Raw genomic sequence first — 27688 nt, 5'->3', positions numbered from 1 at the left:
TCTGTTGTAGGAAACACCTTGAACATCTCTTCTCCTCACTTGGCTTGGAGGTCTTCTAGAGGGTCGGGGCCTCCTTGCCGTCATGAAGGGGTTGGGGACCAACCGTAACAGACATCTGTCTGATTCTTGTGATCCCTCTCTTAATCATCCAGAGGCACTCTACCATCAGAAGACGAGCACATTGCCACGCAGCCCTTATCTGCTCAGCCCCACGATGGACCACTATGGCACCATGGATCCCCACCTTTACCCTTCCGCCAATCCAGGCTCCCTTCCAGCAGACTGCATGCTGCCCCTCAACAATCAGCTTTCCAATAGCAGCACTTTCCCCAGTATCCACTACAACTCCTACGACCAGTCCGATTTTTCTCCTCCTGGGGACAGTATCGGAGGGATAGGCACGGGCACCATGGGGACATCTCTGTCGATGGGCATGGCATCAGGTATGGCCATGTCAGGGTTGAGTGGGAGAACGCCTATGATTACAAGTGGCTCTGCAACAATATCACACCATATGACCAAGAATCAAACTCCGCCCAGTCTGTTGGATTTTGAGAAGCAGCTACCAGGAGGTCGCGACGGATTCAGCACTTTGCAGTTTCATCGAACGTCCGCTGCTGTTGCTGCCAAGCAGCGGACAGACAGTCCCGGCCGCATTCGTTACATGCTGCACTCGGTGCAAAAACTGTTTGCAAAGTCCCAGTCGCTAGAGAGCCACAACATGAAGGGGAACGTGAATGGGAGATCTACTGGCAGTGGTGGAGGCACTTCTTCTGGCACCGAGGACGGAGGGAAGCATACTCGCAGATCCAAAAGTAAGGATCGTATTACAAAGTCCGAGGCAACCGCTAAGAGACGGCCAAGATCCAACATGTCGGGTTACTGGAGCTCAGATGATTTGGACAGTAGTGATTTGAGCAGCTACCATAATACCATGACCATGATGACCCTGGGGCGTCCGAGTGGCCATGAAAGCCATAGTGGTCAGAGTAAATACATCCACAGTGGCTACAACACAATCAGTTCCTCTAAAAGCAGCAATGACATGAAGTATCCAGCACTTCCTGGTCCAGGGGATATAGGAGGTGGTGGAATAAGTGGACCAGTAGGCATGCTGATGAATGATACAGAGTATGTGAAAGGAGGGTCTTGGTCCACATTGACAATGGGCCAACCGAGACAGGTACTTCAGAAGGGCTCAACTACTCTGGACAGGTCAATGCTCAAGTCCAAGTCCTGCCAACAGGAGTTAACTTGTAACTATCTGCAGGTTGGACGCAGGGTGAGTATGCAATTTCACATAAAGATATTTAAACTCTTGACTTGTTTTTTTTTTTCACATTTTGTGACTTTTCAACTACAAAATTTCATGTATTTTATTGGGATTTTATGTGATAGACTAATGATCATTGATACACAGACTAAGGGATACTGAATGGTCCATACCTCTCATACGTTTCATTGTGAATTTTCTTTTAAAGAATTACTCTGTATTCCTTCCATATCTCTGCACAATTATGCTAACGTTGTTCTAACACAAGAAAATCCCATAAAAATACACCACAATTGTTGTAATAAGAAAAAAAATTGAGAAAAGGTTTGATGGGTGTAAATACTTAAGCACTTTATGCTAATATTTATCAAATTTTTAAGGCTCTACTAAGTATGTGTAATGTCTCAAAAAGTGAATATGTGAATCACATAGTTCCAAAAACTAACTCGGGACTTGTTTTATTCCCTGTAATGATCCCTGTAGGGGGATTGGAGCAGCTCATTAGGTCGCAGTCCAGGTTTCAATGAGATTCCATGTAGGCGGATGCGCAGCGGTAGCTATGTGAAGGCCATGGGAGACATGGAAGACAGTGACGACTCTGAGGGAAGCCCTAAACCCTCGCCCAAAAGTGCTGCTCGCCGTCAGAGCTACCTCAGGGCCACCCAGCAGTCTCTAAGTGACCAGCTCCCCCCTCGCAAGTAAGAAAACAAACAAACATGTTGTCAGTTATCAGATAGCATGAAATGGGCAAATCATTTTGTTTATTCTGGGCTAGATTGTATATTTTATTTAGAGTTTCTTAAATTAAAATTTTATGATTGACTGTTTAAACCCGACAGCACAGGGAAAGTATTTTCTCTCTCTCTCTCTCTCTCTCTCTCTCTCTCTCTCTCTCTCTCTCTCTCTCTCTCTCTCTCTCTCTCTCTCTCTCTCTCTCTCTCTCTCTCTCTCAAAAAAAAAAAAAACACACATAGGGAGTCCTAAAAGTGCATTGCTTTAAAAAATTGAGCGGCGAGCCTCTCAGGAATCAAAAGTAAAATAAATAGTCCAGCCAGTTTTCACTTGCACAGAAAGAAAATCTTTACGTCCTCTCTGGTCTTGGATACGTTTACACAAAGTCCAAAGAGAGATTACTTGCACATTAAATACTTAGGTAGCCTTCTGTTCACATGGTAGTTAGTACCACAACAATTCTTCTTCATAAACTACCCAAACCACCAGCCTTACAATTATCATCTAGTCAATTAGCTACATCAATCTCTTTGACTTGGAATTCACCCTAATTGTTCTCAGCTTGGACAAATATGGGGAATTTATGGAGGGTTGAGGTCTACTTTATGATTTTCTCATTTACAATAATTGGCTTTTAAAATTCTGCAGAAATAATGGAAAGACGTGTTGTTGCTTATTCAAAAGTAACCTGCAAGATAATATAACAGTAATTATAAAAAAATATATCAGTTTAATTTTGATTAAGAACAGAAAGTGGTGCTCTTTGTGTATTTTTAGAATATCCATTAGGCTGAAGATCCATAAAACATGAATTAACAGTTTTGATTTTGATGCTAAGATACATGCCACGACAATGAGAAACTACAAGTGTGTTAGCACTTTCCATTTTGAAACTGGCATTTCTTTTTTAAAGTCTCGTTGAGAAATTCTTCTCAGCTTGGTTATCTTTGTTGATTGCTAGCCTGTTGTGGGCTGTTTGTCTTATTGACAGACGTGCACACACGACTGTGACTTGTTACAGATGTTTGTTTCTGAACAGTGACTTGCTGAAAAGAGGGTCTGGAGCTGCTTCTGTCATATGCAAGAGAAACATTAAGTGTTTTTTTTTTTTCCCCACTTTTTTGGCCCTCATACGTCTTTTACTGAGAATATACAGTAAAAGATGAGGGAGGGGGATGCTACTATACAATAAAACTGGAAACTGAGGAGGGTTTTTTGTGGTAATTTGTGTTTTTTTTTACAAACCTTTCCAATTTGACTCCAGCTTTGATTAATATTGACATGGAATTTGCTCTCGGGGGGTTGGAACACTTCAGGAGAGAATTGTACCACTGTTGTACCATGACTGCATGCCACCATTAAATTTTCTTCAAAATATAAGAGTGTGGGCTGATGTTGGCCTTCTTGTCCAACATCAATGTCTGACCTCACAAGTACACTTTTGGAGGATTTGTATTCCTCTTGTATTCCTATTAACACAGATGGAAATCCTTCCCAGAGTTGAAGCCATTAAAGGTTAAACCTTGTGATTTAAGAATGGGATGTCACACAGACCATGTGAGCAAATACTTGTGGCAATACAGTGCATTTTGAAAATTGGTAAACATCTTTTCAGCGTTGCGTTGTTTTATTAATGAGCTGTATATGGCACCCTCTTAACATCCAAAGGTAACTTGTTTTTATCAACGATTTGCTGCCATAAACGTGTAAAAATGCATAAATTTCACACAACATACAAACCGAGCTGTAATACTTGAAGAAACTAAGGTGTTGGCTCTTCAAACACAACACTCTCTATCACAAACTCATAAAATACATCCCTTGAATGACTGATCCTGATGCAACAATCCATCTCTGATCATCCAATCCTCCTCTCTTTCGTTCTGCACCTACCCGATTGGTGCTAGCAGCAGAACCTTGGATTTCACATTGTTGCAGGGGGAGCTGGATGCCCTGTGGTCTCCACTCCACAGTGTGTCCTCTCTGCACCAGCTGGGCAGGTCAATGAGCAGGTCAGTGGTAGGCCTGTAAGCCTTTCCTCAGGGTTGCAGTGCAAAACACTTGCGATTGATTATTTGTGATCAGTGACTTTGCGCTGCCCCCCTCGGGAAAGTTTTTAGAGTTAAAACTCCAACTGCAAAAGTCATCTCCTGCTTCAAACAACTGCTAGCTTATTGTTAGCTTGTTGCCACCATCTGCTTTTGGATTAAAAGTAGCGTCATTTGTGTTTTAAAATAAAAGCGGTAAGCATCGTTTGTCTTCTTACGTCGTACCATGAAGCTTCACAGCTATTCCATTATCTCAAATTAGACAAAAAAGTAAGTCTATAGACATTATTAAACATTTTTGATTACTTTCATCTTGCTGCATTTTGTACATTCTTTCTCTGACTGCACTTGCATGCTCAAATTATGTACTGGGTGACTCAAGACGATTGATATTGAAATAGAGACTATTTTAAGGTTTGTGAGATAATCAAGGAGGAAATGAAAGAAACGCCTTGAGTAAAATACATCTCGACTTTTTATCTCTTTTTCAATTCCTGGTTGGGTGATCAATCATCAATGTTCTCCTGCTGCCTTTCAGGTCATGATCTGAAAACATAAGCTTTTTGTCCACATCTCTTTTACTTCCTCGTATTCAGATTCCTAACAATTTGTTCTGTGTTTTTTGTTTTTTTTTTAAATCTGATTTCACTCTTCTTTTCCCAGCTGTCTTCCATCTCTCAGAGAACTCTCAAATAATCGCAGCCTGGATAATCTGGACTGTATTGGAGGACCAGGAGCTTTGGCACCGTGGGACGAAGACAGCTTCAGCCAGGCCTGCAGCACTTTGAGTAGACGTAGTGGCATAGGACAGGTTGGGAATGCTTCATTTATTATTTACAAAAACCAGGAAAAAAAAGAAATTGTTTAGGGATATAAAAATAACTTTTTTTTCTTTTTACTTCATTATGTCATGTCTCTTATACACACTGTCACTCTGGCAAAATAACTCAGTTATTTAACATTTTCACATTTTGACGCTGGACAACCACAAACCTTGATGTGTTTTTTGAAATGTTTGGGTAATCTGCAATTTTCTTTTTTTTTTTTTTTTTAAAAACTACTTTTTTGTCTGTCAAATGAGGTGTTCAAAGTAGAGCTGTATGTATTCCAGAATTAAATAGCACACAGGTGAATACAGTTTACTAATTATTTACCTGATTTTATGTAGGGGTGTCACAGTAAAAGAGGCTGGATACAATTGCATACATCAGCGTGCTTTGTCTTTACTCTTCATAGTCCTGCAGTAGTTTGTGTTTATCTTATCGCACAAAACCCCGCTTTGTGTATTTTCACTGTTTCCATTGTAAAGACTGATATAATGAGATTCCAGAGAACATTTCCAGCTGTCTTGTATTAATGTTATTACCCCAAAAGACAAATGAGGTGACAGTGATAGTTAGAGGTCTAATTTGTCCACTAACAGAGGGACCATTAGCTTGGCGATGAGAAGGTCACCGAGATGAAGATCGGCCGTGGAGTCTTTTTCTAATGACCGAATTTTTGCCTCCGAGTTCTTACAGCAGTTTCCTGTGAAGAGACGTATCGCATTTAGTTAGTGTGCATAAGCAGCAGCAGGCCAAAAAGCAAGCGCTTCATGTCAGGGTTGTCTAACATTCACTCTTTTTAAACAAGGATTACATAACAATAATAAAATAAATGACTGCTGAAAACCTTTTTTCTGGTTTGCATTCGATAGGGCTGGGCACAACCGCTACATTCTCGGCTTCGTTTTTGCCTCTCTGGTGCCGACTCGCTCGTATTTACTCCACATATTCTTCCATTTGCAGTCAGTGAGTCATTAGAATGCCATTACTTTGTCTCATTTATGTCAGCAAAGAGACGTCTGTAAAGATGGCTTGCTGAAATTTCAAACTATCCTCGCCAAACACTGAGTTGTTCCACATTGCAGATTAAAAATAGACAGTCATTTCTTTTACTTTAAAATGTTCTTCTTTTTTTTTTAATTGCATCTAGAGTTTCTTGTTGGGAAACTAAATCAGAAAAAAAAAACATATTTGTGGGGTTAAATAGTCCCATGCCTTTGTAATGTCTTCGTCCAGCTGCGAGACCTGGAAAAAAGTCATCATTATGAAGACAGAAGCTCAGAGTCCGCCTTCAGAGATTCCCATTGTCAGGACATCTCGGAGCCTCTGGACATGCCCATGCCGACATGCTTCCGATCCCGCAGCCACAGCTACCTGAGAGCTATCCAGGCTGGCTGTTCCCAAGACGACGACACCGCTTCCATAGACTCAGGCTGCTCTCCACCTCCAACCGACTCCTCTGTTCGCACATACAGCACCAGCACTGGTAAGTCATTTTAACAAAAAAAAAACTACAAAACACTGAAAAACAAGGTTTTGATCTCATCAAATCTTTTAAAATACCAGCTTTTTTTCTTGCACTGTTTTTTCTTTTTTTGTCACCCCTTTCCTTTGATAAACAATGACTTGGTCCAAGTTCCTGCTGTCCTTTGTATTTCACTTTGCATCCTTTTAATTCTTGGTCCTTAGCAAGACCCTGATCTTCCAGCTTTTTCCCAAAGTAGCATATTTAGCTTAAATGCAGCCTCTTTTGCCCACACTAGACGACCTTTCTACACAATGGAAGACATGGAAAGAACAGTTTGCCTCTTACCTGATAGCCACTGGCTTGGACAAAGCCCCAAAGGAGAAACAACTTGCAATTTTTCTTCAGCGTTTCGGGACAGACAGACCACGCATCCTACCCACACACACAGGTAACAACTCAAAACCTCTTCCCCTGAAAAGATCCAATCAGTTTAACTCTCGTGAATTTTCATGTTATAAACAAAAAAAAAATTAAAAAAAATAATTTAAACTTTATCTCAAAGTGTTGGTTTCATCTCACTGTATACATAAATACATGTTGTGTTGACAGACATTTAAAAACAGGATCTCTTATAGTTTGATGAAGGATGATTCTGCCTTTGATTTCCTTCAGAAATCAAAACACTCATGCCCATGGGTTTGTCTGTATAAGTCCCTAGTTGGAAAAACAGGCAGAAAATCTCCTGAAATTGAAATTTCAAGCAGGAAAGTTGCAGGTTTCTCAGAAACCATAACATCACAATCCACTATGGTGCTGAGTATAATAAAGAGTTTATTTCAATTTCTAATGGTATGTGTATTATTTCACCTTTCACATATGCAGAACATGTTAGCAAAGATGCTCTTTTGGTGTTTGAACACCTAAGACGATCCCTGCTTGCTAACTTGTCTTCTTTCCCAGATTCATGTTCCGAATTTAAAGATAAATGAAAAGTCACCAGCACCTGCTTGACTTAGTGAGAACTCTTGAAACAACTTAACTTCTAGTTTAAGTAGCGCCTGATTGACACGGAGATTGATGAGCTTGAACAAATCAACATTTTGCCTGTTGGTAAGCTTATTTACCTTTTTGATGGCTGACACAAAGAGTGCAATTAAAGGCAGCCCACGTACCCATGATACATGTACCGCAGTTTGAGAAGCCTTGGCTAAAAAGATTGTTTGGAAAGTGACACCCAACTGCTGGACAGCAGTCTAAAACATCAAATCAGATTTCTAGTTCTGTGTGACTTTAGTTCGCTGAGTTAAGGACAACGCCAACAACAACAAAAACACAAGTGTTCACTTTAATGTTAAAATCACAGAGGCAGAATGATAACGAATGAGACATGACATATTATTGAAAGCGGCTTTTCCTGTCCCCTGACTGCTCCCTCGATACAGAATTACGTTGTCAGTAGTTTGGCATTGACTTCAGTTTTCATATCACCAGTATCCACCATGTGGCGCTCTTTACTGTTATTTTCAAAGGAAGCCATGCGCTGCTTTCATGGGAATTTTTCGTGTGGAAATGTTCAGTTTTGATGTGGCATAGCAGAGGACATCCTAGTAAAGAGTATTTATTTATTTATTTATTTATTTATTTACAATTACTTCTAGGGTTATTGTAGCTGTTCTTTTAACATATTTTTAAGTTGCATCTTTATAGAGTAATCTTTAGCAAATGGCTTCTCACATTCAAGTCGTGTTACAAACGGTGCAGCTTAGTGTCTCAAATGAGTTGTTCACAAAATATTATTCAGAATTATGACTCAGAAAGGAAAAAACAAAAACTAACTTCACATAAGTGCTTGGTTGGATAAATTATAAACAGAAAGTTTTATGGTGTGGAAGTTTTAAGGTGAAGTTCTAATGTCAGAGGCGTCCCTGAAAGCACCACACAGTCTCCTCCCGTGGAGCTGGGAGAAACTCCTCAAACTAGAGCCAAACATCCGTCCTTGCGGCTGCTTAGCTGGAGTTAAATGAATGACTGAGCTGCAAACAGCTACTCTTTTGTGTTTTTCTGTTTTAATAATTACACACGACGTTTATCTCCATCATAGGCGAGGGTAAGTAACCCATTTAGTCCTACGTTTTTAGCGCTTTCTACTAATTTCATTCGTTGCCAGTTGCCGATAACTTTAATGTCAGATTATTTTTCTGATTTGGACCAGACTTACCATTCGACAATGAAACTTGAATGTAGGATTTTATTATAAAAGTATTTAGGGCTGCTTGCAGCACCCCTACACGCAGCAAGGTAGGGTTGCTGCATATTTTAAGTCATCCCATCACTGTCTGGCTGGGTTACATTATGACATTATGAGTCTAATGTCAGCATCAATGTTGATTTATTTTTTTTTATATTTTCGAGGTAGGAACATTTCCAAAGACATTATTTCAAGCCTGTCCTACTTTTGACCCGCATGGTGGTTTGTGTGTTGGATCACTAATGGAAATCATTTTTCAGGTGAGACAGTTTATCAATTTATTGATAAACTGTCTGAATAGGTTATGTAGGGTTCTATGTTTATGGGGCCAATTGACCTAAAACTCGTATTTTTCAAACACTTGCTGCAAGGCAGCAGTGCATGCTGTCATAATTAGCATATAATATTAGTTATTAGCTTAAATATAGCATTTTTCATGGCTAACAGCAGTCTATGTGTGCAAGGCCTTCAGAACAAGGCCCTTATTTCTTTTCTGAGATCTCTAAACACCTACCAGCATTTCAAAATCAGGCATGAAAGGTTGGCAGCTTATAAAAAATAAAAAAAGAGCACCTATGTGCCTGCTTAGCTTAGGACACAGCCTGGATTCGGGACCTGAAGGCCTTTGTTAATAATACAACCACCTTTCTAGAAGCTTCTCCTGATTGAAAATACCAAGCTTTGAGTTTTCTTCTCTCTGTACCAACTTCAACATTGAAGATTGTTATTTCAACCTGTTAAGAGTTCAAGTATGGTGCATTCACTGATTGGATAGAAGTTCCTAAGTTTTTAGTTTTAAATTGGTTGGTCATTGTTCAGTGCCGGTCAAGCACAAAATTGTGGCTAGGCTCTTCTCTACATCCCAGAAATATGGAGAAAGGTTTTCAGGAATGTGTTGGTACTTCTGTTTTGTCACGATGCTGATTACATAGCAGCAGTATAACATAGTGTAGTATGTATGCTGTAATGCTCCAACAAAGCTTTGGAACAGCATTAGGACATGTTTCTTTTTTTCTTTTTTTTTATTGTTCACTGAGTGGAATTGTTTTAAATTGTTTTCACCTCCTGGAACATCTTGAAGCAAATTGTTTTCTTGGCTGGGGAAAAAAAATGTTTGTGATCCAGCAATCACAGTGGACAGCAGAACGTGGTTTCTAATGACTCTAAAGCAGCAGCTCTCAGTGCCCACTCTAGATCCCACACTGACAATTTTGGCACGTAAGCAAAGTGGCTATTTCTCTTGTTAAAATTCACCTCTAATGAGAAACCATAGTTAGTTTTGGTTGAGCTTCTGTATTGATAAGTCCAATTAAAGCTCCATAGTGCTTGGCTTAATGTCCAATTTTATAGTTCTTCATCTCAATGAAAGTCGGTCTTTAGAAACACTGGGTCTGGCACGAGCGCCATTGCTTAGTAGTTGATGCTCATGCAGAGATGAGCTTTGTGCTTATACAGCTGTGCTAGAGAGGCGGGGATCTGTAACGTAAGCAAATATATCACAGGAAACTGGCTGATGATAAAACATGGCACTTGCACTGTTTGTCTGAGGAGCGATTCTGATGTGGTTGCATTTTTTTTTTTTTTGAGTGGGTTTAGCAGAAAATCATCATGAATCGGATGTATTTAGGTTGCTTCCTCCTTGACTCTTTCGTGTAGTTGCTCTGTGTGTACAATGGGGGCCTGTGGTTAAACTCCAACCGTCTGTATAACCGGTCTGATCTCTAATGTGGTCGATCTCGTTAGTCTCCGGTTAGACGGACTGCCTCACCATCAAGCTCACAAGGACAACGCACCAAACGACAGCCAAGAGCATTTCTTAACAGTCTAAGGTCAATATTAGTTGTGGTCATCATAAAAATGCTGAGATTTTCATGTTAACCTCCATCTGCATCAGCTTTGATATTGAGCACTTGATAAAGTTTTAGTACATCTATAAATTAGCATTTTATGTAGCTATACATAAAAAGTTTTTTTCTAATTAAGTACTTGGATAATCAAATGTCTTTCAGGGATGCTGTAAAAATCGGAACACATAGATTGCCATGTTAATTATAATATGTTTCCCATAATGCACCTTGGAGACGAGACTTTTGTGTTACTTGTTCTAGCCTTTTCCTGTTTAATGAGCATTATTGTTGTAAGCGTCTATTGTTTTGATTGTTTTTGAATAGTCTATTTATTTAGATAAGGCTTTGCTTCTCCATTTAATACTTAATCTCGTGGGCTTATGTCAAATATTAGTTTAGGGCTTATTTCTGTGGGTAAAGGTGGAACTGGCTGCAAAAGCAGACCGAGATATTATTTTACAGTCAATCAGAGAATCTCCTCTGCACAACAGGAGAGCACCAAGCCTCTGCCACTAATTTGCCTCCTGTGGACTGTTGATAAAGGAGGACATCACTGAAATGTTATTTCATGGTGGCTTTAATCCATTTGTGGTGTGCACAAACCTGCTGGAAGTTGTCACTCTACAAAATGTCTTGCTAAATGAAATGACTGTATGCCTTTTTCTCACAGAGACAAAACAAATAAATAAAAAAAAGGACAGTGCCTTGGCACAAACTTTGCGCTAGTTGCAATAAAATCTCCAATGTCAGTAAGTTCTAAGGTTTGCCATATTGTTCACATACGAAGGACAGGTGTCCTACAACAAGCGTGGATAGTCATGGCAGGGAAACCAGTCACTAATGTAGGCTTGCTTTTTTTTTTTTTTTTTGCTACGGTAGGAATAGTTATCAGTTTTTAAACAAGAAACAATTGTGCTTTTATCTTGAATTAATGTGTTCCAAGTAATTGGATCCAAAGTTTAATATCTGGTTTTATCACACTCGATGGTAACAACTGTGATTAATGTTTGCAAGAACTGTTGTGAAAGCCCAATTCTTGTTGGCAGAATTGTTTTAATTCAGTAACACAAGAGGGTTTTGTGGTCCGTTTAAGACCATGGCATTGTGGGTATTTAAAAAAGAAGAATTTGCTGGACAGAGTTTATTTGTGGCTAAGGGTGCACACCTTTTTATTTTTCTTAAATTACTGCTATAAAAAGAAATCTGTGAACATTTCATAGAATAAAATTGGAACTGCATCCTAGACATTTAAAAAAGAAAACCAGACGTTCTCCAGGATTTCATTTGGAAAGTCGGTTGCAAGGTGCTGCATGTTCACAAAGCCTTGTTTGTCCTGTCAGCTCAGCGTCTTCAGTACGTTTGTGTTTTGGAATGAAGACAGTCCTGCAGTGTGGAGACGGGCCAACTCGGGTGTGGTTTGGGTGTTGTCTCGGGTGTCGAGGAATGATGTCAGTGGTGTTGCTTTGCTGGAATGTGACGTAAAGTATGCTGTAACCTGCTTGGTGTTTGCACTTGCAAGTCATGTAGCGCTCCGACATGTGTTTCACAAATGCTGCAGTGGTGTGTCAGTGGGAAATGTTTTGTTTTGGATTCCTGGACCTTTTTTTTTTTTTCCCCCCTGTTTTTGTTGCCTGTCTCCAACCACTGTAAGCATGCAGGTTAAATCAGGATCATTTGCTGGAGCAGAAGCAATTTTGTCAGAGAAATAAATCTCAGTGAGGGAGGGTGACGATGAAACACAAGACAACAAATGAGTGAGACCTCTCGCGACACAAAGAAGCATTTCATTTTACTATATTATTATGAACTTTTGCCTGTCGGTGCCTATTATGCTGACGGGGCAGAAAGAAAACTTTCCAAAATATTATTTCACAGTTAATGAAAACTTTCAGGCATGCTTGAGATCATACGAGTACAGTTGCATACTCTGTATAGAGAAAGCTGAGCAAAGAATTGTGTTGAACAGTTCATGGCAGACCTGTACTCTGGTTACTGGGCATTTTTATCTGTTAATTTGAAAAACTGGTTTCTATATCGACGCTGCAGACTAACATTAAGCTTCTGGAATGTCCCCTCTCTGTCGCTCAAAAGTTTCATAAAATAAACAATGGACTTTGTTATGAAGTTAATTATCAAAGAGTGGGTCAAGCTCTTTATGCACAAACTACTTATTTGTACTTCTGTGTCCACTCTTGTTTTGGGTCCAAAAACAATAGATTTGTAGCTACTTCACAACTTTATCCTTGCTAATCCTTTTATCCTGATCCCACCGTTTTTGTTTGCAGTCTCCACATGCATAACAAGCTGTAAGAAGGCCGCTCCTCCACCGGTGCCTCCACGCACAACCTCCAAGCCCTACATATCGGTGACGGTGCAGAGCAGCACCGAGTCAGCGCAGGACAACTACTTGGACCAACAGGACAGGAGGTCAGAGGTCAACAGCCAGTCGAGCCACGCTCACAGCAACTCCTCTGACAGCCTTGACAGCACCCGTGCCAACAGCCTGGCCCGTGGTATTCCTCGTCCTCCGCATATCATCCCTATTCCCATCGCTACGCCGAGGGAGCCAATCATCCCTAGCACCGCCAATGCTTCCACAGAGACGAGTGACTCGGCAGTCCACAATGAATCCGTGAAATCAGGATCCAGTAAAGGGAATTTAGCAGCAGAGGAGCTCTTTGTAGCCCCAGTACCAAGGCGGAAACTCTCTTCTATTGGGATACAGGTAGGCAATTAAAGTTTATTTATATAAGTGAGCAACAAATGAGAACGTACATAAAGGATGCTAGATTATTGAATATAGTGTGGAATTGTGGCTGAAAGGACATTAATTCAGGCAGTTTGGAGGGTGTGGTTGTAGTTTTGCCAGAAGAGACGCCAAGTCCCAACGAGATACTATGTTAATATATCATTATGGAATTGGTGCTTTGTATGTGTTTACATTTTGTCCCAACCAGAGCTTCTGCAGGACATCCTTCATATTCTGCTCCAGCATGTAGTTAATTTTTGGGGAGCACTATTTGCACCCTGGACAGGTCACCAGTCAGTCACCAGGGCAACACAGAGAGATACAAGGCAGACAGCCATACATGCGCACTCTTAGACAGTTTAGAGACGTCCATAAACTAAATGGCCATGTTCTTGGGATGTGGGAGTTCTCCCGAGAGAATCCTTGTGTGTATGGGGAGCAAATGCAAACTCACTGAAGGCATACTCCAAGTTGGTATCTTCTCTCTATAGTTGATATAATAATTACAAGGCAACAGTCATTCCAACTCCTCGCCACGTGGCACTTCTTTTAAAGATGACCTGAAGAGAAATGTAATTTATGGACCAGTGTCTTGCAAATGTTGTTATATTAGTAAATAAAGTATTTAGTCTGTGTGGCGCTTTCAAACTGAGCCGGCCTGTGCAAAATCTGGCCTAAATCTGGTACAGTACCCACAATTAAGTGTAGAAAGAAGGTCCAGATGAGGTATCATATATGCTACATGAAGCTAATAACCCGGCTAGGTTGCTTCAGTAAACCGGATACTATCAGTATCGACCCAATGCAGGTGGCTGGATCCATCGAAATGGATCCAGCTACGTTTTGTCATCTGGTTTGTTAATAATTCATCTGGTAAGAAATTCAAGACGTTCCAGTTAGTAGTGTGCAAACAAAACTTCCCTGAATGTTTGTCTCTCACTTCATAAATGTAATGCTTTGCTTTTCACATAATGAAATTTAATAACTAGTGTTTCAGCTGCTCTCCATTTAGATTTCCCTAATGCAAACAATTGTGCATATACATTGCACACAGCAGGTTACGTAGCACAGACAGGGCTCTCCAGCAGCCATTGCAGCCTTTCGACGTAAGCATCATTGGATGACAACACATCTCTTGCTTATCTGGAGAAACCCAGATTAGTTAACAAAATGAGTACCTTGCAGACATCAAAGCAACAACAGGGTATCCTGGATTTGACTTTAGTCAGACACTTCAATACCAATCAATTAAAAACAACTTGAGTTGAAGCCCAATTCAATACCTGGGCTCCCTACTGTCTGTGTATCTTCTGAGATATTTTTTTTTATTGACTCAAAATTGAAAGACTTCACAGGTCCAGTGATATAAAATATGCATGACCATGACCATAGTTCTAAGCCAGCATTGTTTCCCTCTTGGTTTGGGTTTCTGCTTTTTTTTTTGCCTTTTTAGGTTGACTGCATTCAGGAAGTTCCAAGAGAGGAGACCCCGCCCCTGGCCAGATTTCAGTCAATAGGAGTACAGGTGGAGGACGGGTGGCAGTAAGTCCTCTTCCTGTCCTTTTAACAACGTGAGGAATTTATATTATAGCCACACACACATTCTTCTGACTGTTCTACTCCCTCCAACACAGGGCCTTTGTGTATGTGAAACCATCCCGGGTGTTTTTGTGCGTGTGGTGTTTGTGATTGTCGAAGCACATTCCTCCTATGAGCATTTACTATTTAAAGATCTCCTCCAAGCCATTTTGAACATTTAAATTGCTATAAAGTTGTTTTCGCTTTTGTTTTGTTTTTCATTTTTTTATGCAGTATTTAAATGTAATGCATATATTCACTTCATCAATTCTTTCTTTGAAATCTAGACTTTCAAAACTCCTAAATATATATATATATATTTAGAAACAATTCTTTTGGATGCAATCTGTCTTTTTACTTCTCTTTCTATTCAGTGTCATGTTAGAAGTTGCTTCTACATAGAAACACTAGATCAGAATGGCTTTCCGAGTAAACGCCATGATTTTTGTTTTAGCTGTGCGCAAAGAAACCCTCAACATGCAGAAGCTACACCTTCCAAATGAATCTTGCTGTGCCTGGATTAAAAAGAACTGCACTGACCGAGTTTACCAAGGAGGGAGGCTTTAAATACGTCTCTGCTTGTTGTTGAGACCCATGTCCTGTTTGCTGTTCTTTTGTTCTTGAGTGCTTTTGGCATATTGTCTGAACTGCATCTGCGTTTCCTGGAAATGGAGACAATTAGACAGAATTCACATCAATCACATCAAGTCCATTTATTCATTTGCTCGGTTCAGGCGAGAAGCTCGCAGGATGCCTCGCTCTCAAGTGTCTTGTATCTGCATTGACCGAGAGAACTGACTCTGCTTTTCAACTCAACAGGTCCTATTTGTTCCCGGAAAGGGAAACAATTGAATGAGTTCTCAAAAGTAATTTCCACAGTTAGTCATGTTAATAAAGGTTCAATTTATTTTATTAACATTTTATGCATTTGCAAAGTGGCAGGAAAATGGGAAACATTTACAAATAGAAATATGAAAAGTATTTTGTGCATTTGTACTCGGTCTTCCCGAGTGAGCACTTTGCAGAACCACCTTTTGGGATATGAATCTCTGCCAACTTTGCATTTTTAGAGACCATTTCTGACCATTCCTTTTCTCAAAGTAACCTACGCTCAATTAAATGTACAGCTCCTCTATTGACCGAGTCAAAGTCCAAACTTTAATTTTGCTATAACACCTGAATCTGTTTTGATCAAAATCAATCCATTGTAGTTCCAGTTTTAAATTCAGGGTTATTGTTCCACTGAAACGTAACCCTCCTTTTATTCAGCATTCTTTACCAGTTTTTCCCCACAGCATGATACAGCCATGCTATGCGTCAGAGAGAAGGAGGCTTTGTACATGTGCATGCTACCCTTTTCAGATTTTCATATTTTAAAAATACTGTATTGATTTTCTTCTTCTTGACAGTTATCGACCTCTTTGTGTTGGTCTGTCTCATAAACTCCTAATCACATACGGTGAAGTTTTTGGTGGTAATCTGAGGAGTTTTGAAGCAGATTGTTTGGCGAGAAACAGTAAAATATATTTTGCTCTCTGCTCTGTTGGAATTGAATTGTAACGTCGTCTCTTTGCTTTATTCCAGACTGAGTCGCTCCAGCAGTATGGCCGCAAAACAAGAAACAGACTCAGACACACAGGACATCTCTGCCATTTCTCACATCAGCGTTGCCAAAACCTTTGAGAAGAAAGTCATGGTCAACAGTGCCAGTCAGTCAATGAGCTCCCCCCCTGGACAAGACTCTTTAGACAACGGAGACCAGACTGGCGACACCTCCTCCCCACCGCCTCCCAGGCAGATCCTCAACCGCTCCACCACGCGGAGCAGCTCCTCGTCTTTCTCCGAAAGCCTGGATCCAGCACTTGATCCCTCGTCTCTGCCGCCCCCGGATCCCTGGCTGGACAGCGGAAACGGTAGCAGCGGCGGCGGCGGCTCCCAGAGCGGAGGAGGCGGAACGCTGTGCAGAAGAGACGGCCATTGGTTCCTGAAGCTGCTGCAGGCCGAAACGGCACGCATGGAAGGCTGGTGCCAACAGATGGAGCAGGAGACCAAAGACAACCAGCTCTCAGAGGAGGGTAAGGTCCGCACGGTCTTCGCTGGACTGTATGTAGCCGTGAGGAAATACAGCGTCAAAAGCCATCGCTCACCTGCTGTCACATACACACGCGCATGTATAAAGTTGTTTTACATCCCATTCATGATCTAAAGTGTTTAATATGTCGTCAACCCATACTTTGCATCAATAAGAGCTTAAGTTCACTCCACAGACCTCTCTGCAAACCGTTCTTGAGCTAATTTGAAGGTCACGTGAATCTTTGAGGTGTGTAGCTGTTTCTTCAGAGAGTCTGCGAACTATTCGCCTCAGCATCCAGTGACCCCGCTCTGGGATTTTTTTTTTAAGAGTCTTGTCTCTTCATGGCTGATTTGCTGTTGTTTCCCAGATGGAAGGCAGCTGGATGACTTCAAGAAGACCTTACGCTCTCTCATTTAGAAAGGCTGTTCCAGGCCTTCTGGATGAGACACACTGACCTTAGATTTTTGTGCATAACTCATTTCTCACTCCCTCTAATCAATCTGTTGCACAAACACAGCATGGAAAGGATGATGCTGTAATACCTGGGGTTAACGCACACAAGCAGGCCTGTAATCTCCAGAATTACACAAATCTAGTCTGGAACTGATTAAACCCTCAGATTAGATTAGTGCCTTAGCATCGGCCTGGGACACACAGCAGCAGTGGGCAGACGGGCAAAGCACACCATAAATGCAAACCGTGCAAGGCGGTTATCATGAAGGGCTTGTTCAGATAAGTGCCTGCTTGTCCTCAGCAAGGGAGTTTGCATTTTCAAAACTCAGTGTTTTGAATGGTGTGTGCATGTGGCCTGACTTGGTTAAGTAGTTTGCATCAAATCTGATGTAGAGCTGCAGTGCAGAAGTGGGATCTCGCCCGCCACACAGCAGTCCCACGCCTACATCTTTAAAATCCACCAATCGGGGAGGATTCTGAGTTTGGTCAAGGCAGATGTTTGTCCTAATTTGACTCTGCAAACAGACTAATGTTGTAACAAGTCACAAGTTGCATCCAAGTCAACTGGGAAGATGTAGTGTCCAAAAAGAGGATTTTCACTTTTTATCGCATTCATGCCATTCAGCTGCTGACCCATTTTCCAGGTGGGGGTGTTTCAAAAAGTAACATAATTCCTAATTATGCATTCGAAAACGCTTTAAAACCGTGCTGTGTTTAGTTCTGTTTTCTTCTCACTACAGTGCTCGGGAAAGTCCGCAGTGCAGTGGGAAGTGCTCAGCTCCTAATGTCTCAGAAGTTCCAGCAGTTCCGAGGACTGTGTGAACAAAACCTGGTGTGTATGTTGTCACACTTTGCTCACAAGCTCAAAATGCACAGTTGGCGTCCCTTTGTCAGCTGCAATGCATAAAAAAGCTTTCATCTACTTGAAAGCTGACTAATATGAAAGCAGCCATGATACGCAGCACATTAAGCATGCACAGACTCCATCATGAGGACCCCGCAGCACAAAACACAAGGAGCTTATATTAAACCAATAAGCCCTTCCACCCAGATGACGTCTTTTTGTGAAAATGCCATTATACAAATTGTAGCCAACAACCAGCACATGATATGTACCATAGTGAGTGATAAGCGGCACTCTAATGTGATTTGCCCTGAGATGAGAGCAGGAAGCGCTGAAGCATTAGAATGGTGAGCAATGTGGAGCCAACGCAGACAGAGGGCAGCGTGTTTAAAGCACTGCAGACTTTGAACGGGAGCGTGCAGGATTTCAGCTTTGGACTTCCAGTGCCTTAAAAATGTATTCATACCTCTTTAGATATTGTGCCATATGTACATTTTTATGTAAAATATCAACAGGATCATTCTAAGGAGGAAGTTTTTCCTCTTTTTTTCTTCGTGTGTGAGTATTTGGAAAATGCAGTACTCATCTGTATGTCTCTACATGTTAGTTCATCACATACAATGAAAAAATACAATAATGCTGGTGGTTGAACTGTTACAAGTGGTACTCAGCAATTGCACTGTACCTTTTCTGACATCTCTTCACATCTGGAAGCTTTTCAGAAATATGATTACTTCAGTTAAACCATTTTGCACAGAAGATATGGGCGCTTTATATTTTGTAATTTGATAGTAAATCACTTGGTTCTCAATGTAGTTTGGTAATTCTATGTAACCAAAGTAGCAGCATAAGTGTTTCACTAATCGAGGCTGTTGCATTGCACCATCTAGTGGCGAACATAAAAACTGCATCAAAATTACATTGTTCTCCGACCTTGAAAAGTGTCTTCATTAAGATGCCATACATGGTTGTGTGGCTCTTTTTTTATTCATTAAAAAAAATACTATATAATTTAAACAGTTCTCTTTTAGATAAACCTTTCACATATACATAAAAGTGTAAATACACTAAAGATATGAATGTAACTGTGACAATAGTTTTATTGCTATTTTTGTTAAAACTTCAGTTGGGTTAAAGCATTTTCTCAACAGCTGTAGTTTGACAAATACTTTAGATAGTAAATTATAAATAAATTTGAATTTATAGTATTTTTACATGCAGTTATACATATGGACTTATTTCACTCGTTTAAATATCCAAATGTCTATCTCTTTGAGGTGATGTCTGCAATGAATTCTGCTATTTATTTTTACATTTTAATTATTAAATGAATAGGAAAAACTTTCAAGTCAACCAAAAACATTGTTTTTTACTGAAGAATAACTATATCCATTACATTTTTCTTTCCACCAAAAGCTAACGAGAGCCCCATCAGGACCGCTCTAGTGAAGTCCTACACTTCACATTAAACAATGTGTGCATTAAACATTTCAAAATTAGTTTTCTTTATTAGATTGTGACTTTCAATAACTGCATCTTAAGAAATTTGAACTACACACCTCAGAAGCAAAAAAAAAAAAAAAAAGAAATACAGCCCATCTCTGTCCAGTCAAATCAGGTTTATCAGGAAATTTATAAAAAGTCATGACTTTTAACTCATTGCTGCGTCCACTTCAGATATTTTTTTAGCAATTTGTGCAGTAGATGCAGTTCTATTATTTAAAACCTACTTTTTTTTCTAAATGCAGCCTTATTTAATACAAGGAGTTACTGTTTAATTTGTATCTACTCCTATTTAAAATACATTCCCATCATTCATTCTTAATTTATAAGGCACTTTTAATTCACAGAGAAGTCAACAGAAAGTGATTTACATCCGATTAAAACATGAAGTAATGAAAAACAAAGAGTAAAATAAATGAAGAGTGTAATAGGTCTTGCAAACATACACCAATGTTTAGCTGCTGTCCTCCTCGCCGTTCGTTCCGTTTCACCTTGTTCATTTTTCTCTGGTCAGAATGTGACTGCCAACCCACGGCCAACAGCCCAGGACCTGGCTGGCTTCTGGGACCTGCTGCAGCTATCTATCGAGGACATTAGCCTCAAGTTTGATGAGCTCTACCATCTCAAGTCCAATGACTGGCAGCCCGTGCCGTCTGGGGCCGCCCAGTCGTCCCCTGAGCGGAAGGTACTTCCCACCCATGCTGCCCAGTGCCCTGGCTGGGGTAGGAAAGCCGCCGAAACCGGCCTCTCTCCTCCCACCACCACCACCATTTCTCTCCCACTCTTTTTAAACCCTGTCCCTGCGTGGGATGAACTCTTAACAAGGCCTCCCTGTCCAACGCAGAGGGGCCCCGAGAGATCCCCTCTAGGCATGCATGGGAAAAGAGCCATCTCAAAGAGGGCTGGGGCTGCTGTGTTTTCAAAGTGTAAAGCCCTGCTTTGAGCATGCATGCGTCATTTATCTATGTGTGTGTCCACGTGTTGGTGTCTGTGTTGCGGCGGAGCATGGCTATGATGCACCGGTTAATGTGACAGAATGCTTTTGCTTTTGCTCATTAACCTGGCCACATTTGTCTCTGTCTAAAGCCTTTTCTTTTTGTGTTGTCTGTGACGTCCGAGTCTCCAGGATTATGAATGTAGCTGTATGTGAACTTCTTTTTGTGGCTCCAGGTTAATTTGCCCCTTCTATAATTAGTGTCTCATTTCTATGCCCGCACATTAACATTTTGTCCCAATCCATTTTGCGCCTGTCAACAAATCATTTCCTACCTACGTTCTTAACTAATGTAAGTCAGTTTTTCTCTTTGAGATCAAGAGTTTTGGATTAATTGAAGGACGTAAATAGTTTCATATGACAAATCTTATGTATGGTTTTCATTTAACAGTGCAGTAATTTAATTTAATTTCATTTAACAGTAATCTTTGTTTCCAAATATTTTACACTACACACCTTCTAGTGTTATTACAATTTCTATTTGAATAAGTATAAAATAAGAGATTATGACCCAGATTAAACAAAAATAAACATTCTGCTTGTTGAATCTGTTGTTCTGTAGTGACATTGTCACAATAACTTTAAGTAGATGTGGAGATAATAGAAAACTAGGGTGGTGCTTGCCACTTCACTCATCCCCATTGATACCATAATAAGTATTTGTCAGCTGGTTTAGGCCTAACTTACATTAGGTTTGATGCGTAAAGCTGATGTGAAATTTTTTACTTACCTCTGTAGTTAATAAACATAAACGGTAGAGCTTGCACTTTCAAAATAAAAGTGGAAGCTTTACAAAGTATAACAGCGCAATCTTTTTTGAAAGGTTGAAGTTTGTGGCTGTCAGGGTAAGTTAAATATTGTTTAAAATGAAATTTCAGAGCAACTTTTACTTATGGCTACTTACTTGAACAGAGATGATTCCTCTAAGAGGGTTTCTGTTTCACAAGGCAAACAGTGAGTCTGAAAAAGCGTAAAATTATTATAAAACCCTTCTTCTACTTTTAAAAACCCATCAGATTTTCCTACAAGTAGTGTCAAGGTGCAAACACCATTAGGCCTCAAATTTACATGATGTCTTGTTAATCACTAATCTCTCAATATTAAATCCTATTAGTTTTTTGGTGCATCTCTGGCTAATCAGTTCACCGTAGTAACTCCAAATACTCAGTGGTACCATCAATTTTGCAATCATCATTCTAGTCAAGAAGGGCTCCATTCAGCTGCATATCAACCAGTTCAACAGGTTGTTACTGCCTCTAGGTTTTTGTGGTGAAGGGAAATCTACAAAAAGCACTAAAACGTTGTTTTTTATTTTTATTGTTTTGTAGCACAAAGTTCTTTTTTTTTGCAATCAAAAAAGTACTTTATGAAAAGACCAAACATCCCAAAGTACAAACGGTGGAGGGGCAAAGTGACGAGGTCCGCTTTTTGTTGCATATCAGTGTAAATGTCTTGGCTGTCCTGTCATCCTTTTATGGTTTCAGATAAACCCAGTACACATCCATTCATGTTGCCATTTTAAGTGGATGAAAATTTGTCTTTCTCAATGTCGACTTGTCTGTAACCAGCTGTCTCTACTGTCCTTGTTTTGTGTTTGATCGTCTAGTCCGCTACATGTTGTCTCGAGCAGTGCAAGGGAACGACAGAACAGCTTTGGCAAATGATCTCTGTGAATCATGTCTGCCAAATCTGTCTGAACAAAAACAGGAAACGGATTACTATTATATGTTGTTGTCTTAACACTTTTTCCTTCTGTCGTGTTATCTCCTCCCTCAATCTTGCAGAACGAGGACAAGGAGGCCCTTCCGGCATCAAAGAAGCCTAGCAAGACGCGACCGACGCTTGCCCGCGAGAAGAGTGCTGACTCTTCTTCAACCTCTTCATCGGCCTCGGCAGAAAAACAGAGACAAGAGGCTCGCAAGCGCCTGCTAGCTGCCAAGAAGGCTGCCTCGTTTCGCCAGAACTCTGCCACAGAGAGCGCAGACAGCATTGAAATTTACGTCCCCGAGGCCCAAACTCGCCTCTGAGAGAAAAGGGACTAGCAAGGATCCGAGGACAGATAAGTTTGTTAAAGGAGAAGGAAAAATGGGGGGAAAAAACAGGGAGGATTTTGTTTGAGTGCAGATGAGTTATGGTGAGTAAGGAAGGGTGTGTAGAGGAGCAATGCCAATGAATGGGTGTTTTGATATTTTTAACATAATCATAGGCTGGTCCTGCTTGAAACTGATCATGAAACATTTGTGGACCCAACAGACTACAAACTTATGAAGCAGAAGATTCCTCTTCAGAGGCTGCCAGGGAAGACCTCAGCTGATGAACTTTATCATTTCTTCTTACTTTTTCTTGATCTCATAAAAATGTTAATGAAGGTATTATTATAACAATTATAGGTTAAAAACTCTTCATAAAGACTGTTTTAAAAGTTCCTATATCTTGGCTATAAGATTTATAAAGCAGACAGAACATAAGCATCAATGCTTCTGTCTCCCACTCTCTTGCTCTCTTCCCAGATCACTGGCCATCTTGTAGCTTTGCACAGCACCTCCTTGTGGCCATCATGCAAGTTGCACACAAATCCACCAATATATATACATATATATACATATATATGTCTTCCTTGTACTTATTTTTTCTTAAATTATTGATTTGGGCTGGGCAAGAATCCATTTAGATCAAGCTTTTCTGACTATTTTTGGTATGATGAAACAAAGTCCGATGTGAAAGATTATTTATGTAGTTCCTACAAACAAACAAAATCTTGTTTGAGTTTTTTTGTGTCAAAGACTTTAGCGTTTAGTTTCTTAATGGGGTTTTTTAATGAAAGCACATATTAAACAAAGTCAGGCTGGAGGTTCCTTCAAAATGGCTGTCCACGATGTTTTTTTTAATTATTATTATTTGTAGATGAAAAATCCAAATATCCTTTTAGTTCTTTTTTTATTTTCCTTTCCTCTATTTCTTTTCTCCATTTCTGTGCTATGACTCCAGAAATATGTAGGATATTTTCTGTTACATATATACATTTAAGTGCTTTAAGGAAAATAATTGTGCATCAAAGTCATACATTTCAAAATAATCTGGGGCTCTGAAGTTGTGCAGCTGGGTGAGCATGCCGGTTAACGGCAGGCGTTTCTTTTCCCGCTTCCCACCTACTAATCAACCCCACTTCACTTTATCCAGCTTTTCTCCACTCTAAACAAAGATAATTTTTTTTTTATCTCTTAACTTTTCTAATTTAATCATTACATATATAAGTGATTGGCCTTTTAATCATATACTTAGTATACAAAAGCCAAAGATCAGTACACTGTTTGAAATTTAGCCCATGTAATAAAATGTGAGTAGCAGGGAAACTCAAAGCTTGACTGTGAAAACAGATGGGAGTGGGTTTTACTCACAGCAACACACGTACTGCAGATTTAACATTTGGATATCCACAAGGCAGGAAGCTCGAACAGAACCGCCCAACGATGAGAACCACAACACGCTACCCTATCTGACAGAGTTAATTTCATGGAAAAGGATTGTTTCCAACCTCAGGAGGGCAACAGTGCTTGCATGTCAAACCAGTAGTCAGTTATCACATTCAGTGAAAGGACAAAGAATCCTAATCCCTATCTTGTTTTGCATTAAGAAACCCACTGTGCTTTGCAAAAGTATTCATACCGCTTGAGCCTTTTTACATTTTGTCATGTTATAACCACAAACCTATCAGGGTTGTACATAATTGGGCACAAAATATTGCAGAACTGTAAAGTGGAAGAAAAATGATACATGGTGTTCAAAAAAAGCAAAGATCTTGAAACTATGGAGTCCATTTTTGTTTGTAGTATTTCTACTCAATTTTCTTTAAAACAACTGTTCTTGCTTATGTCCTTGCCAACTTTAAATGCCATTCATCTATGCATTTAGCTTCAGCCATGCTGCCGTTGGCACAAACTAGCATCCCCACAACATAATGGTACCACTACCATGCTTCACAGTGGTTGTTGTATTAATTGTCTGCCACACCTGTATTGTATGCAGGGCAAAAGTTCAGTTTTAGTCTCTTCCACCAAAAAACATTCATCCACATGTTTGTTGTGTCCCCTTCTTTCAGCAAACTTTAGAGACTTCTCATGGTTTTCCAACAGCAATGGCTTTCCACTCCCCACTCCTCCATAATAGCCAGATTTGTGGAATGCACGACTAATAGTTGTCCTGTCTACAGATGCTTTCTGAGCTTTGGGTCTCTGATCTTCTCCAGATTTACCATAAATGTGTTTGGCTGCTTCTGCTTAATGTTCTCCTTATCTAACTAGTCATCTTTTGGAAGGATGGCAGTTTAGCTGTACTCGTTCACTTTTATAGAGTTAAACAGTCGTTCACTAGTTGTTTTATAGCCCAAGTCTGCTTTCAGCATCCAGACAGATATCTCTCAAACCTGGATTTATTTACTAACAGCATAACCGCATCAGTTTGTGTATAACTTGACAAAATGGGGAGAGGGGGGAGTCACTGGTATGTGAATATTTTTGTGAAGCGCTACATCTAAATTCACTTTGTAGCTTAAAGATATTTGAAACAAAACATCTCCATTTGTCAGTGTAATTCTCTAGTGGGCACTTTGAGGTTTTTTTTTACACCCGATACCATCCATTCAGTCACTGATGACTCATCTTCATCAGTGAAGATGAAGTTGAAGCCCACACCTTTGGTAGACAATGGGCTTGTCTAACAAGTGGTCATCAAAATCGGAACGACTTTTATGGACCCAAATAGTTGGGCTAAATGCTCTTCCTTTCATGTGTATGTTGTCAAAGCCTCTCTGCCATAAGCCATAACCCAAAGTTAAGCCTCTGGCTTTGAATTAGAAAAGCCCAACGATCACCATTCTTCTCACGTTGATGGTAAGAGCTTTCCCTTGATGGACGGCTATTATTTGTCTGTTGTGTTTGCTTGCTGTGGGTGACTCTCGGCAAGGAATATGACTCAGAGGTGTCAATAGCCAGTCCCATGACTGCTCTCAGTCCTCCCCCATCCATTCGACTGGATGGGGGAGGACTGATACCATCCATTTGATTGAATGAGGGTAGACTGATAGACTGATGGAAAGCTTTCAGGTGCTTTCGTTAGCACCTGAAAGCCTTTTGTGTGACTCAAAGGTTGCCATTAGCCTGATTTAATTTTGGACTGCCACAAAAACATTTCCCAAAAGGTTTTGTCAAAACAAGCTTATCTGGCTGTTTTATTTGTATTCTAGAGATCTTACGCAGTCACTGTCATCTAAGCATATTCTGTTTTTATTTCGCTTTACAATTCTCACATATCCTTTTCTGTCCTTGCGCATCATGTTTTACCGCCATATCTTGTTGTCGCACCAACTTCTTACGAAATTGTCTGCCTCAAATGCTGGTGAAACACACTGTGGCATTGTAAATACACCCAGCGACAGACGGCAAGCAGAGCAAGCCAGTACATCTGTTTTTTTTTTTGTTTTTTTTTGTTTTTTTCTGTCATTTGGATACGTGTGAAATGCCACGACACATGCAGACATACTTGCAGATACAAAGCAAAACCTTATCTCGTGCTCATAAACAATGCTTTTCTCCAATAAACACACAAAACCTGGTTCAGAGACGGAGCTAGGCCTATTTCCTGGGTAGAGTTATCCATTGACCGCATAGTTGCACTGTGGGGGGGGCTGGGATGCTGCTGTAAAGCAAGTGATTTGCGGGTGATACTCATGCATATGAGGTTGATGCTTTCTACCATTCACTTCTTTTCCCTTTTTTTTTTCTTCTTCTCCTTTGTAACTCTCGTAGTTGTTCCCTCACACCAAGTTTGCACGCTGGTTGGTTGTTTTATGATTTTTGGGTAGAGTAGAAAATGGATTTCACACAAGAGTTTGGAGTAAAAGTTTTTAAAATATTATTCCTAGTTTACACTGAGTTTCTCACCACAAATTTCTTGACCACATATTTTATTTCACAAACTTTTTTTCCCCCCCGTTTCTGTTTTCTTTATTACATATGGATAAGCCAAGAGCAATCTCCTCGTTTCACATTAGTATCAATCATTTCTCTTTCTCTCTTCCCTTCCAGACTTCTTCTGTTTTGCCTTGGTTTGAATTATCTCCAGAGGCTTCTTCATAAACTGAAATTGTTGTTGCTTTAAATGATTAAGTTCTTTATTTTAATTTTTTTTAATAATGGTGAGATCTGCAATCGTAACCTAAAGATGTTCGTGAAGGATGACTGTCATTGACAATTATAAGTATTTGCCTAAATGCATAAGAAGCAGCCTGTTGGTGTTTTTTTTTTTTTTTTGTTTCGTTTTGTTTTTCATGAATTTTTCAATTTTTAATTCCATTCTTTAAAAGCGTTTGTAATAACAGGCATATTGATTTCCTTTTTTATTTTATTTTATTTTATTTTTTTTTGGTTGTCTTTACAAATTCTGGCAAACAAGAGACAAAATGCATCAAACCCTAGAAAATGATTCGAAGTCTCTGAAAGTCTGTTGGCGCCAAAAACACAACTGAAACCAAACAAGCTCTTTTTCCGTCTTCGCTTGGTTCATCTTGGCCATGAAAAACGGGAGAGGGCCGGGTAAGGGACGGAGGCCATGCTCATTCCAGCAGAGAAATGATGTAGCAAAACCTGTTGACAAATAAATATTTTATTGAAGTAAGCACATATTTTAATGACTAGAATCTGTTTAGAGTACTATATAAGATGTGTGTTATCCAGCGGAGCTGAATGAAAAGGGTTGTGCTGTGAGTGAGTATGTGGGCCTGTTGTTTGGGGAGTATTACCTTTGTTACTGTCCACTATACTCTGGTTACAACAAAGTGTGCAATACAGAGTAAATGGCTTCTTTGCTATTAAAAGGACACTGTCTTGCATCTTTCCCCTTGTGCTTCTTACAGTTATCGTCTGTACATAAGAATTAAACCAGATTAAATATTTCATCTTTTACAATATTGTAAACCTGTTTATACAGTTTCAAGGTTGTCGACATGTATACTGCAGATGCGCAATGTTCAATAAAGTGCACAAAATACTTTCTCAA

At 40.0% G+C, this 27688-nt stretch overlaps 1 protein-coding gene across 1 annotated transcript; it reads left to right on the top strand.

Annotated features, from left to right (window-relative positions):
- dlgap4b (discs, large (Drosophila) homolog-associated protein 4b) lies at positions 1-27688 on the top strand. The gene is made up of 12 exons (XM_014981152.2): positions 1-1282; positions 1757-1971; positions 3916-4017; positions 4717-4864; positions 6114-6363; positions 6641-6793; positions 12726-13165; positions 14643-14731; positions 16352-16842; positions 18035-18126; positions 20156-20326; positions 22420-27688. The coding sequence occupies exons 1-12, from the start codon at positions 83-85 to the stop codon at positions 22660-22662; spliced, it is 3594 nt and encodes a 1197-aa protein (XP_014836638.2). The 5' UTR covers positions 1-82; the 3' UTR covers positions 22663-27688.

Source organism: Poecilia mexicana, unplaced genomic scaffold (assembly GCF_051168715.1).
Source record: "Poecilia mexicana isolate PSO_F unplaced genomic scaffold, ASM5116871v1 scaffold_5, whole genome shotgun sequence".
Lineage (NCBI taxonomy): Eukaryota > Metazoa > Chordata > Actinopteri > Cyprinodontiformes > Poeciliidae > Poecilia > Poecilia mexicana.
This window is presented reverse-complemented; position numbering and strand designations above follow the sequence as displayed.

What these genes read in the sequence shown, in the direction of transcription:
- dlgap4b (XM_014981152.2), top strand. Translation starts at nt 83, where the DNA reads ATGAAGGGGTTGGGGACCAACCGTAACAGACATCTGTCTGATTCTTGT. An exon ending in CAACCAGCTCTCAGAGGAGG is followed by an intron (nt 16,843 to 18,034) that starts GTAAGGTCCGCA and finishes TTCTCACTACAG; the next exon opens with TGCTCGGGAAAGTCCGCAGT. An exon ending in GACTGTGTGAACAAAACCTG is followed by an intron (nt 18,127 to 20,155) that starts GTGTGTATGTTG and finishes TTCTCTGGTCAG; the next exon opens with AATGTGACTGCCAACCCACG.